This window comes from Danaus plexippus (genome assembly GCF_018135715.1).
Source record: "Danaus plexippus chromosome 13 unlocalized genomic scaffold, MEX_DaPlex mxdp_15, whole genome shotgun sequence".
In the NCBI taxonomy this organism is placed as follows: domain Eukaryota; kingdom Metazoa; phylum Arthropoda; class Insecta; order Lepidoptera; family Nymphalidae; genus Danaus; species Danaus plexippus.
Genome location: NW_026869849.1, coordinates 2,549,044 through 2,562,065, shown reverse-complemented (window position 1 = coordinate 2,562,065; position 13,022 = coordinate 2,549,044). Strand labels below are relative to the sequence as shown.

The following is a 13,022-nucleotide window of genomic DNA, read 5'->3' as shown; positions in this document are numbered from 1 at the left end:
GCCAGTACTCGCCATTTATGATCCTACGCTGCCAATAGAAATACTACACAGATGCGAGCTCGATTGGTTACGGAGTCGTCATGATGAGAGTGCATAAGGGAAATCGTAAACGAGTACTGCCTTATTGTAGTAGACTCACTCAGGGGGCTGAGAGGAAGTAGCACTCGTACGAACTGAAGACGCTGGCAGTGATTAAGGTGCTGAAGCTGCCACACCGCTCATACGTAGTTTGATACGAGACGTTACTGTTGAAGGCTCAAGTGGTAATCGAGAAGTCCTTCGTCAAATGAGTCGTCAGAGGGCATCTAAACTCCTTCGTGCCAACTAAACTCGTCAAGATGCCTATGCTAACTAGAGACGTAAACAGCTCACTCTTTTGAACTAAATTCCTTAGTTTTTGTTAGCAAGGTGACTCAGTCAACAAGGAAGCTGGACTCATGTATGCGGGGACCATACCGGGTTATGAAGACACTATCACACTGCCGATATGAGCTGCAGATGTTAGCTGGCTCATATGGCAAATCGACTCGAGCAGCTGCGGAATATATGGTCCCGTGGAAGTGAGAATGGACTCCCGATGTGTGTTCTGCTTTCTTTGATGGTGAGGTATTTGCCTTATTCTGCCTGAAATTTTGACTAAAACTCCTTTTGAGATTTTATTGAAACTTAATCCCATTGTGTTATTTATTTTAATTTTGTTTTGACACAAATCTCTAAATGTATTGGGGTTAAAGCGAGGAGACATGAGTTACTTGTTACGATGTGAGCGTTTGTCTTGGAGTGTATCGGACACGCTGTATTAGAGGTTAGATCTCTGGGTCTGGGATAGCTGTCTTGGAGTGCATCGGACAGGCTATGCCAGAAGTGGCGCTGTGCCTGGGACAACCGTTTGCCTTGGAGTGCATCGGGCCCGGTTGTCCTAGAAGTGGTGTTGTGTCTGGGATAACCGATTGCCTTGGAGTGCATCGGGCCGGTTATCCCGGAGGGGACGCTTAGGTTGGGATAACCATTTGCCTTGGAGTGCATCGGGCCGGTTATCCTAAGAGGTACGTTGAGCCTGGGATAGCCGTTTACCTTGGAGTGCATCGGGTTCGGTTATCCCAGGAGGGACCATAGGCCTGGGATAATTGTTTATCTTGGAGTGCATCGGATACGTTATCCTGAGGATCTGGTCTCTTGGTTAGGAATTAATTTAGTATGTTCGGAAGCTTGACTTTGATAGTGAGTTGTCTATCGACCTGTGGTTGTAAAAGATCATGAGTTTATTTATGGGATGTTGGTCGGCCAACATTGCCTGTATCAGATGGTATGTTTTGCAACATGTTTTTATAATAACCTTCACACACACACCAAGTCATGCCTCAAGCAATTCCTTGTGGGTCTCTGACGAGGTGTGAGGGGGCGATCTTCCGACAAGTCCCGCCCCAAGTGGTTGGTTATTGGGATGTTTTACAACCACTTTGTGTGGGCTATGTTTGTTTAGCTCACTTTACATTGACGTTAACCATGATGTTACTGTTGAGTTAAATCAAAAATCGAAAAGATTTCTGCCGTTATATTTCTCAATTTCAGACATAGACAATGAGGGAGAAGAGTTGTGTCATGACGCCAACTTGCCTCCGGAGGTTGACCTGCCTGTGGAGGGGACTGAGCCGCAATCAAGCCCGTCTGGAATGTCAAGACATTCAAAACTGAATACGTCTAGTGCGAATGAAAAGAATTTCCTGCCCTTGGTGCTAATACTACGTTTTGGACGTCAAGAAAGTTAAACACAAAGGAGCCCGGGGACGTGCTCATGTCAGGAAAGGCCGTGTAGGAATATGAGAGGGTAGAAGAGAATCAATGTAGGAATATGAGAGGGTAGGAGAGACTCAAACGACATATAAGCCGTTGTCAGAGGACATCAGGGCTCTTTTTTCGTTCGTAACGCGCGTTGGTGTGATAGCTTAGTCGTTAGTAGATTTTCGAAGTGTGTTTAAATCTTTCGATTGTATTATATTCGGATTTCATTTAACGATTAGTTTAAATCAAGATAGTTGAAAGTTATTCATTTAGAATTGTTTTTATTTTTGTGTAAATTTAATAAATTTGCAGTGGAATTGTATCGAATGTTATTTTTTAAAAAGTCAATTCTTACCTTGTTTCTAAGAATATATATATATATATATATAATATATGACTTTGATCTTTATGTAGCTGTTAATAGTAATAATTAAATTTACCATAACAAAGTAAAATTACAAATAATAGTCTTATTTTTTATACAAAAATAAAGAATTAATTGCTTGTGATACTATTTCAATGTTATTTATAATATAGTTATAAAGTAAAATTGCATGTGTGAGGATATATCTTTTTAAAACATTTAATATTTAAGTGACAAATGCTGTGGATAATTTATTAAATATTTTTTTTTTACATAAAATAAACATTTATTTTTTCGATATTTGTTTTAATGATTTAAACTCAGAATTGAGAGTGATACAATTACATAGCAATTCTTTGTTAATAAAATTACAGCTACCCGCCATCGAGAGCAGCAAGTATTCATTATGCTAAATTAAATTATCACATTATCTCTATTACATTGACATTGGCGAAATTCTATAAGGAAACGCCAATAACTCATAGAATAGAATGGTATTTTAATTAAATATTTACTATATTGTAAAACTTGGGTTTCACGTAGTACTGAAAACTACTTACTGAAAAGTGGTGTCAGTAAAATAGAATGTTAACATAAATAAAATATACTTGCTATGCCTGGTGGGACTTAATTTTTATTTAGAATGTGTTATTGGATATTGAGAGCTCATCGAAAGTTAATCCGAACTATTCCAGTGAACAAATAATTTAAATTTGATATTGAAATATATTATGCATAGCCTCTTTTATTTAAATTATAGTAAAGGCCCTTGAGTTGCACTAGCTCGGAGTGGGTTCCGCTTTCTGCGACACTTCCATTGTTGAGGACACATATGACGTCAGCGTCACGCACCGTACTCAGTCGGTGAGCGATCATGACACACGTACGACCCGCTTTAGCTGCGTCCAGGGCCTCTTGTACCACCTTAATACAATTTTATTAAAAATATTTCTCCAATATATTTTAATTCAATTAAATTAGTATTTTGAAGAGTATTTTATAATGTTCCGTTTAATATATTTACCTTCTCGCTCTCTGTGTCCAATGCGCTCGTTGCTTCATCAAGTAGCAACATTTTAGGACGTCTTATTAATGCTCTGGCTATGGCAACCCTCTGTTTTTGACCTCCAGACAATTGTGTACCTTTTGAGCCAATATTTGTGTCGTACCCCTAAAAAATAGGAACATATGTAATTATGCATAATTTTTATCGGAAGGATATAATGGAAGAATTTTTATTACCATCGGTAAAGATATGACGAAATTATGAATGTTGGCTTGTTTGGCTGCTTCAATTATTTCATCTATGCTTGGTTGTCTTGAATTATCTCCATATGCAATATTTTCACCTATGCTGCGGTCAAATAGTATAGGTTCTTGTTGGACGAAACCTATGGGCTGTCTTACGTCTGACAGGAGAAGTTTAGGCAGAGGAATCCCATTCTGAGCCTAGAAGTATTTAGTTCATTAAAAAGTAGTTTTTAATAAAAGTTATCTTCGTCTTAATTTACAACCTCGGTACGTTTAAAAATGCTGTATTTTTTTACTATCCTTACCACAATGCCGTCATCAGGATCGTAATATCTTTCTAACAGCTGTATGATGGTACTCTTGCCGCAACCACTTGAACCAACTAGAGCTATTGTTTTACCATTCTCAATTTCTAAATTGCAGTTTTTCAGTACTGGTATAAGTGGTCTCGTTGGATATTTGAATTGTACATTTTGAATGCTTGCTTCACCGGTGCCTTCCTACAAAGACAAGAACAGTTTTAATATTAAGCTACTAAAAATTATAACGTATGATGACAAACTTACGAAGTTTTCGACTGCAGGCTCTATTGGATCAACAATTTTTGATTGTCTACCTAAAATAACGATAGCTCTCCCAGCGGCTTTGATACCTTTTTGGAAATTAGGTGCAAAAGCAAAAGCTTGAGCTGCTGATGAGGAACCCATCAACAGAGTTTGTGCTGACCTGAAATAATATTAAATATGTTTGCATCAAGGTAAAAGAGTCTTACTTAATAAAATTCTCCATTTCTTCTATTCGACTTACTTTAGAACAACATCATATCCAATTCCTTGGTATACCATAAGATTGCTTCCATAAAACAAAGTAGCAGCGTAAATGAAGTTGAAAAGACCTCTAGAAAGCCCAAAAACAATTCCTCGCCAATGCGACGTTTGCTTTGCAATTACTAGTGCCGGTAGCAATTGGGTTGCGTAATCTTTTAGGAAGGTTTGTTCACGACCCAGTGAAGCAACTGTACGAACATTGGCTACTGCCTCTACTGCAATCTGAGAATTTCAACAGTTTTTTATCCTTCTCTTTAAGCAATATTTTCCACATGTTATTAGTAACAACCGTTATTTTATTTTAGAAGCCCTATCATATAAATTTACAAAAAATATGACATATAGGTATGTATAGAAATATTTCCAACTTTTTTCTGACCTTTGAACTTTTTTCCATTGTTTTGGCTGTTCCAAAAGACTCAGCAGTAACCATTCTTCCTTGTTTGTAAAGTACAGCTGCTATAAATGGTACAAATGCTAGAGCAACTAGTCCTAAACGCCATTCATAATAGAGAGATACTCCTAACGCAAAACTAAATGTACCAATGGCTTGCAAAACTGTTCCTATTCTTTGCCCTGTTGCCTAAAAATATTATATTATAATTGACTTTTACTTTAACTAGGTTTCTAAATTTTGTTGGATGGTTTTGCACTTACTCCTTGAACGGCTGCAGCCTCACCGGACAGTCGAGCACAAAGAGCTCCCGTGGAGTTGTTTTTATCGTCGAAGAATCCCACTTCTTGATGAAGCATTTTTTCAAACAATAATTTTCGCAATCTCGCTGTAAGATGTTCACCTGCTATACCGTACATAAAAACCTTTACACAGAAACGTATAGTTAACTTTGGTCATGTAAATAAACGTGGTAATTTGCTTATTTCACATAAATTCATAAAATAAATTACCATAATAAAATTCGTGATTCCTGAAAAGACACCAATTCCCACAAAAATGAGTGAATATTTACGAATTTCGTTTTGAACCCAACTTTCGTCAGGATTAGAGAGGACCTGCCAAGGATTAAAAAACGATATAAAGTTTTATTTCTTCTTAAGATTTAAATATAAAAAAATTTAATACTCAAAAGTCATACGCCAATGAAATCTCCCAATATGAGCGCAAGAAGGGGCATCGCGAAACCGCTAACAAGCGAACAGACGCTACCTGCTGTAATAGACTTCCATTCAGGCAAATTCAACTTTATCACTTCTAGGAAGGATATATTGAGCTCTTCTTGTGCTGTTTCGTTACTTTCCTGCAAATATTTTTTCGGTTCAATAGTTTTAGCAAAGGATATTATGTATGTAAAAGCTACTTATACAACAATTTCAGCAACAGCTCCCAGTAAATAAAAGTTTTTAAAATTGGACCTGAATTAAATCCAAAATTAATAAAATTCTCACCTGCACTACGGTTTCAAAATGCTCATCTTCATCTTTTTCACTGACAACAGATGTAGTACGGTCCAATTTCTGCACATTTTCTATAATTAAAGAAATCAAATGAATATCATTATATGTATAGTAGAAAAATAAAACCAAATTTTAAAACAAACCATTTTCATTTATGTCTGGTGATGCTTGTAGCATAACCATATCGTAATAATGGCCCTTTTTCTCCATAAGTTCGTTGTGGTCACCACATTCAACGACATTTCCTTTTTTAAATACATATATTTTGTCCACATTTCTGATTGTTGTGAGCCTATGAGCGACAATAATCGTGGTCCGACCTTCTTGGGCCTGTAATTCAATGCCGTGATATCAACAGTACCTTAAGGTAAGAAATTGTGACATAATATTTTACTCATATTACTTTGTCTAAGGCCTTTTGCACCTTGGCCTCTGAGGAAGTATCTAACGCGCTGGTGGCTTCATCCAACAATAATATTTTAGGGTTTCGTACAAGGGCTCGAGCTATGGCAATTCTTTGTTTTTGGCCTCCAGAAAGAGATGCGCCACGTTCTCCGACTAACGTGTCATAGCCCTGGAATAAATAAATAATAAAAAAATTTAATAAAATTGATACCTTCGATAAAAATAAATCCGGCAAGATAATTGTTATACCGTATGTTTCTCGACTTTATAAAAAAATATTAACATCAACAATACTCACTGATGGTAGTTTCATAATAAACTCATGAGCATTAGCTTGCTTCGCGACTTTTTCTATTTCCTCATTAGTAGCGTCCTCCCGGCCATACCTGATGTTCTCCCGGACTGTTGTATTAAAGAGGACCGGCTCCTGACCAACTAAACCGATCTGAGCTCTCAACCATCGTACAGACAACTGTCTTACGTCATTTCCATCAATTTGTACCTGTGTAACAATAATACAATAAAATATATGATATCAGTAATATCAATTTAAACATCGCAATGATTTAATATTACATATTCCTATGATATAATATAAATTATATAAAATCAAAGTGATTTTATAATATTTATCAATCATTTTAGTTTGACGTCGTTATCGTTAGATAGGAATTTCGTTTTATCTGATATCCAAAATGAAGATCTTTGAAAAGTACAGTTCATTTTAATCTATAATAATATCAAAATGCGGAAGTCTTGTCTGGCCTATGGTGTCATTTTTTTTTACTTCTGATCGGTGAATTCATATGACTTTTGATTTTCTGGATTTAGTTAATGCTGCGCTTGTAGCAAATTTTATTGAAAGGCCTTTTATCTATGATTCGATTATACAATTTTAAGTAGAAGTTATGTTCCTTGTCACTTCGAGCTTATTCAATGTATTGATGTTCAATATTCTTAAGTAGTATCTACTATTACGCTCAACAAAGATGAACGAGTACAATGGCCCATATTAAATGCTACTTGCTATATGGTTAGTTTTGCAAGAATTTTTTGGTACTTGCATATGCAATTTATTTTTCTGGTTTCTAACTACACGCGTGAAGGTAATTATTAAATAATGATAAATATTTTTTTTTAGATCATCACTTACGCTGCCGTCTATGACGTCATAATATCTTGATAACAGTTGTATGATAGTGGATTTACCGCAGCCGGAATGGCCGACGAGGGCAACTGATTGTCCTTTTTGTACACTTAGATTAACTCCTTTCAGAACCTACGAAAAATATTTGTAATACTTTTATTATACTACCAAACCATTGACATTTTTTTTGCTCCTCCTATGAATTACCTATTTTAAAAATATTATTTGAAATAAAAACAAAAATCAGTAAAAATATTTTTCGATTATATCTATCGTCCTCACAATGTCAATATCGGTTACATAAAATTATATGTAGATACTTATTTTATCATAATTGCAGCTACTAATTACGAGATTACAATCTATGGTGTTGTATTTATATATTTTATTAAGTTTATTTCAATGTTTCGAAGTTATAGTCTCAAAAAAGTGAAAGAAAATGTAACTCACTGGAACGTCTGGTCTAGAAGGATAGTGGAAGACCACGTTTTTCAATTCAATTTTTCCCTCAATACTATTCGGTACAATGCCACGATTGAGCAGAGGGTTTATGAGGGGGACATTATCGATAAGATGGAATATTTGTGCACCGGCCCCACGGGCGACACCGAATACATCCATCAGGGTGGAAGATATACCAAAGTTAGCTGAACCCATCAGTACACCAAACAGTACCTGCAATATTTATAATTTTTATGGAGCACGCATATAGTTTATTTGAAATTTATATTCAATTTGTTCCAAATATAAAACTAGAAATGTATATCAATTTGTCCTTCTGAGCTCTGGGCTCAAAGTTTTTCTGCAAACTTACGGCAATCATGGTATCGACGTCATATGTCTCAGGCTCCTCAACCATAAGCCTATATCCAAACCAGAATGATAAAGCGTAAGCACAGAAGATGCAGAAAAATAATGTCCCCATTGCAATCCCGTTGAACAGTCCTTAAATTGGTATATGTGTAATATTATTGTTGTTTTAACTACATTGTTAACAGTGGGGATAACTAAAAGTGTCATTGAATTTTTTTTAACAAAAAGCATACCTTTTTTAATATTAATTCCTCTAGCTTCATTGAGATACTTTTCATATCTCTCTATTTCTTTTTTTTGTCCGCTAAAGGCATACACTGTTCTTATCGCTGACAAAACCTCTTCAGCTATAGCACCTGCCTTCCCTGAAGCGACAGCCTCCTTTTTGGATAGTCGCGATGAAATCTATGAGAAAAAAAAAGTATGAAAGTAATTGTTTTTCATTTTAACTCTACTTCTTCCTCCGGCTTTTATATTTGTAAAAGATTTATTTTGATAAAAAAATGTCATTGTTGTTATGCAACTGAGTGATATATGTATGTATTGTATTTACTTGATATAGGCTTGTTTAAAATTATTTATATAAGTTAATAAACTTACAAGAGCAGCAATTCCAACTAGTGATAGAGTTACTGGGAAAGAGATTAAACACAAGAGAGCGAGCTTCCATCCCTTGGTGAGTGCCATTATAATAGAACTAAGAAAAGAAGCCTGATAGAAAACAAAGGTTGCTAGTTTTTCTCCTATACCATCTTCTAGTTTAACCACATCGCTGAAATTAATTTTATTGTTAATACTTTCGTTTAAATATTTATCTGACTTCAATTCTCTCACTTACTCAGTCATTTTGCTAGCAAAATCACCAGTCTGATGTGTATCGAAGTATTCAAAGTCTTGATTTAATGCAGCTTTCAAATACTCCTGACGAACTCGATATACCTTAAGAATTTATAATGTCAGAGGTCGAAAGTCATATATATCTCAACTAGAATATAGTTAAACTTACTTGGTTATAGGCTGAAATGTTCATTAATACTGTTGCAATATACGACAGCAGAACAACAATTGCTCCAACGACGCTATTATTTATCGCGAAGTTCCTCACATCACTTAGAAAAATGTCCGGTTGAGGGTTATTTATCACTACTGATATGCCGTAGTCAACCATACTTTGGAGTAAAGAAGAAAATAACAGAGTATTTAATGGGGTCATACATCCGCATGCTATTGATGATATAATGGCTAGGGATATGTATAACTTATCTCTTTTAGAGGAGAAACGGTACTGAAATAAATTATATATATATTAATATCAGATGTTTCTTTCAGTTGTTCGTTGTGCAATTATTAAATTACTCACCAGTGTGAAGAAAGATACGCTTGGAATTTCTTCTTTGCTTGTTTCGCTACTGGCGTTGCTAAAAAAAGGAGTTACGTGTTATTTAAATTATATTAAGGGAACTCACTGGACTGAAGTGTTTAAGTTGTTACAGTCAAGAATTTTTTTTATAAGAAAAGCGGTGTTAAAATTTTTTTAATATTTAATTATCTAAAAAAAACCAATATGCAGTTTATATTTCTATTATTCAGTGAATTAATAGTTAATTATATTGATGATTGAGATGATAAGAAATTGAGAGAGTTTGTATCAAAATGTGTGACAGTGTAACAAAAACAGAGTATAAAGTTACGTTTCACAAAAACAGTGCGTGTCTAAAGAACATTTTTCTTGTTCTTTTGTTTCCAATAGCAATGTTATTAGTATTAAATATCGCTAGTAGATGGAAAGCACTTTAGATCTCGAGTGTTATATGTGCATTTATGGGAAATATTAGTTATGTTTTATTAATTGACGATCACATACAATTTACATCTTCTTATTGAAACTATTATTATTATAACCAATAATGGTTAGTGGAAACTAACTGGGGGTTTAAATTACGCCATCTGGTGGCTATATCTTGCACTAGTGAAAACGGGTCATAACCCTAGTAATAGGTCAATTATTTGGGGCGGGTGAAAAAAGATAATTCAGACTACCAATTTCAATTGTGGGGCTGGAAAACGGGACCCATGTCTAAAATACGGTACGGTACCGAAATATGGTCGTCTGGGGTCGCTTAACTCACATCTCATCGAGATTTTTTTTTTCCCAAAAGAAATAATTAGGTACAGGTTCTTAGGTTAGGTTAGGTAATTAGGTTCTTTTCTCAGTAAACAGATGTTATGTTAAGTGGAAGTTAACATATTGCTGGTTTTAACTATGGGAAATGTTTCTTTATGTTAAATATTCCGAATAAGGTCAATAAATTATGTTTTAAGAATAGCCTGGCTTCAGAATCGTTTCATTCGGAGACAGAGAATGTCTTTGGAGTGCACCTCACAGCTATCGTCTGGAACAATATCATCCGAAGGCTGGGAGTATACACAGCTGTTTCAATAAAAAAAGAAATCACCAGGAGATCATGAAGCAAGTGATAATATTAAAAAGTCCATCAGAGAAAAAAATTTTTTGCATAATTTTGTAATCTTTTTTGTCAGTGTCTTTGTTCTAGCGTTAGTGATTTATGTACGACTGGCTGTTTTTTTTTTTATGAAAACTTGTGAAATAAAATTCATACAAACAAATTTTTGATTCACTGATTTATATGGACACTTTTTGTTTTTGATCAATTATTTTGTTTTTGTACATATGTATACGCAAATTCACTTCTATTTTTATGGAATAAAATAATCAATTTTAATCATGATTTATACGGAACATTTAAACATAACAAATTTAACAATAAAATTTACGATTCTTTAATAGTGTTTTATCATCTATTCTACACAATATTTTAACTGCATTTTTCATATACTAAAGACATGCTCCTTTGCAACGTACTGTTAAACTTACTACTTATCCAAAGTTTGATTTGACTCTAATTCTCGTCATCAAGCCTCCATAATCTTTCTGAACTACCCTAAAGAGTAAACTTACTAATGTTGTCAGTAATTTTACGAGCAATTAAACGGGAGTCCTTGCAATACATGATTAGTAACTCAAAAATTAAACAGTTAGGTACTATCATAAAGAACCCGAATTATAAACAGTACTTTCCATTTCAATTCTAGTTTGTCTTTCATCGGTATTTTAAGTTCTCCAAGTACGTCATATAAATAACAAAACAATTATGACAGCTGACTCGTTTTCACAGCTTTAAACTCTGGACACCACTTTGCAGCCTTGTACTTACAATATACAGTAAAAGAAAAACATAAAAATAATATTTGGTATCAGGTTATTTAAAATATATAGAAATGTCACCTGTTTTTGTCACGATCTGATTCCTTATTTTTCTTGTTATGGAAATCGTTCAGCGTATAACTGTTCCCGTTGGCCTTCATGTTAAAATTTGAATTAAAACTTATTTCTTACATATATTTATATATTTAACACCATTTACACGTATTTACAAAAAAGGTCTAGTAAACACTGTCCATAGCCGTAGTTAAGTGGTGTTATCAGGGCACAATCGATAGATAACAATTATCTCTGATACACAAATGTGACGTACTTAATGTCAGACAGAATATATGCACTAATAAATACTATTAAAAGATACCTGCAATGATTTTAAACAGTAGTATTCATAAATATAATACAGTCTTAAATAAAACTAATATTTTTCGGATTATATTATTTTAAAAAACGAGATGTCGTCTCGTCTGCCTGTGATCACGGTTGCTGCAAAGTAACTGAAACTTCGCGTCGGGAGTATATAGTTTTTTAAAATAATAAAATCCGAAAAATATTAGTTTTATTTAAATGAATACTCGCAAAAGTCTTAGATCTCATTATAATACAGTCTTATTTAAAATATAATTTATGGCCTATATGATAAATTTTGAACTTAAATATCTCCAAAGTACCTATGAAATCCCAAGAGTCTGTTATAATACTCTAATACCAACAATAATATATATACGTATGTCACTTAATAATTTATAGGACAGTGGGATATTAGGTCCACAAACAGTTTTAAAGGCCCACATACCTAATATAAAACACAAATATGAAAAATAATCTTTTTCTATGTAAAAAATTCAGGATAAATAATGAGCTCAATGTTTCCTAGCAGAAAAAATTGTTAATTTGCAAATCAATATTACATAAATACATATTAAATCAAAATAATTTTTCATATGTTGTAACATTATCAGATAAATAAAGATAAATAAGTGTACCGATCTGAATAGAATAATCAGTGATATAATTAAATTTTCCTTATTTCATAACATATTATCATGTTATGAAATTACTAGAATTATAAAGAAATCGTTTAAAATATAGATCGTCATATTTATAATAAGAAGGACAGCTTTAATAATTAAAAGATATTTAAATAAAATTGAGCAAATACCGGGTTTCGTAGTATAGCATGCCTGAAACACGAGCGACATGGTCTAAAAAACTAGTATAAGCTATTGATGATTATTTTTTATTTATAAGTTACTAATAAAGAGTTTTTATTTACTTTTTACGTAGCGCAGGTTTTATTCCGATTTTCATAAAAATATTATATTACAAATCAATAATATTGTAACACGCCACATTAATCATTACAATGTTTGCCAGAAATACAGAATGTTTTCTGATTTTTGTCAAGAATGACAGAAAATCACTTGAGATATTTAACTTCACGTGGATAGTAGATGGCAGGGTTACTCAAAATTACATGATTAGAAAAAAGCAACCGTACCCTGGCCAACTAAAGTACTTCTGGTTTCATTGTCCCTCAACAAGGAGCGAAGCCCCCGTCTTCACCCCTTGTTCCTCCTCGTATGTTCATCGTACATTCCTACATATTTTTAAACTTTTTTTTAATATTTAATATCAACAACAACTATTTATAATTAATAATCACTAAAATGATTTACAACAAAGTAATTTAACTAGCTTGTGAAATTTTATGTGAAAATAATAACGTTTCAGAACATTTCTTATAGTTGCATTATTATAAGAAATGTTACAAAATTA

General features: G+C 33.7%; 1 protein-coding gene across 1 annotated transcript; it reads right to left on the bottom strand.

Moving 5' to 3' along the window:
• Window positions 1-2,760: 2,760 nt before the first annotated feature.
• LOC116770164 (ATP-dependent translocase ABCB1-like) lies at window positions 2,761-12,863 on the bottom strand. Its single transcript, XM_061527706.1, has 24 exons — window positions 12,745-12,863; window positions 11,310-11,537; window positions 9,363-9,420; window positions 9,009-9,287; window positions 8,841-8,941; window positions 8,603-8,774; window positions 8,236-8,407; window positions 8,004-8,134; window positions 7,640-7,864; window positions 7,196-7,321; window positions 6,341-6,544; window positions 6,041-6,211; window positions 5,781-5,967; window positions 5,629-5,708; window positions 5,319-5,480; window positions 5,131-5,235; window positions 4,882-5,043; window positions 4,604-4,807; window positions 4,205-4,446; window positions 3,964-4,123; window positions 3,703-3,897; window positions 3,389-3,595; window positions 3,171-3,317; window positions 2,761-3,070 (listed from the first exon to the last, which is right to left on the bottom strand). The coding sequence occupies exons 2-24, from the start codon at window positions 11,387-11,389 to the stop codon at window positions 2,876-2,878; spliced, it is 3,765 nt and encodes a 1,254-aa protein (XP_061383690.1). The 5' UTR covers window positions 11,390-11,537; window positions 12,745-12,863; the 3' UTR covers window positions 2,761-2,875.
• Window positions 12,864-13,022: the final 159 nt, after the last annotated feature.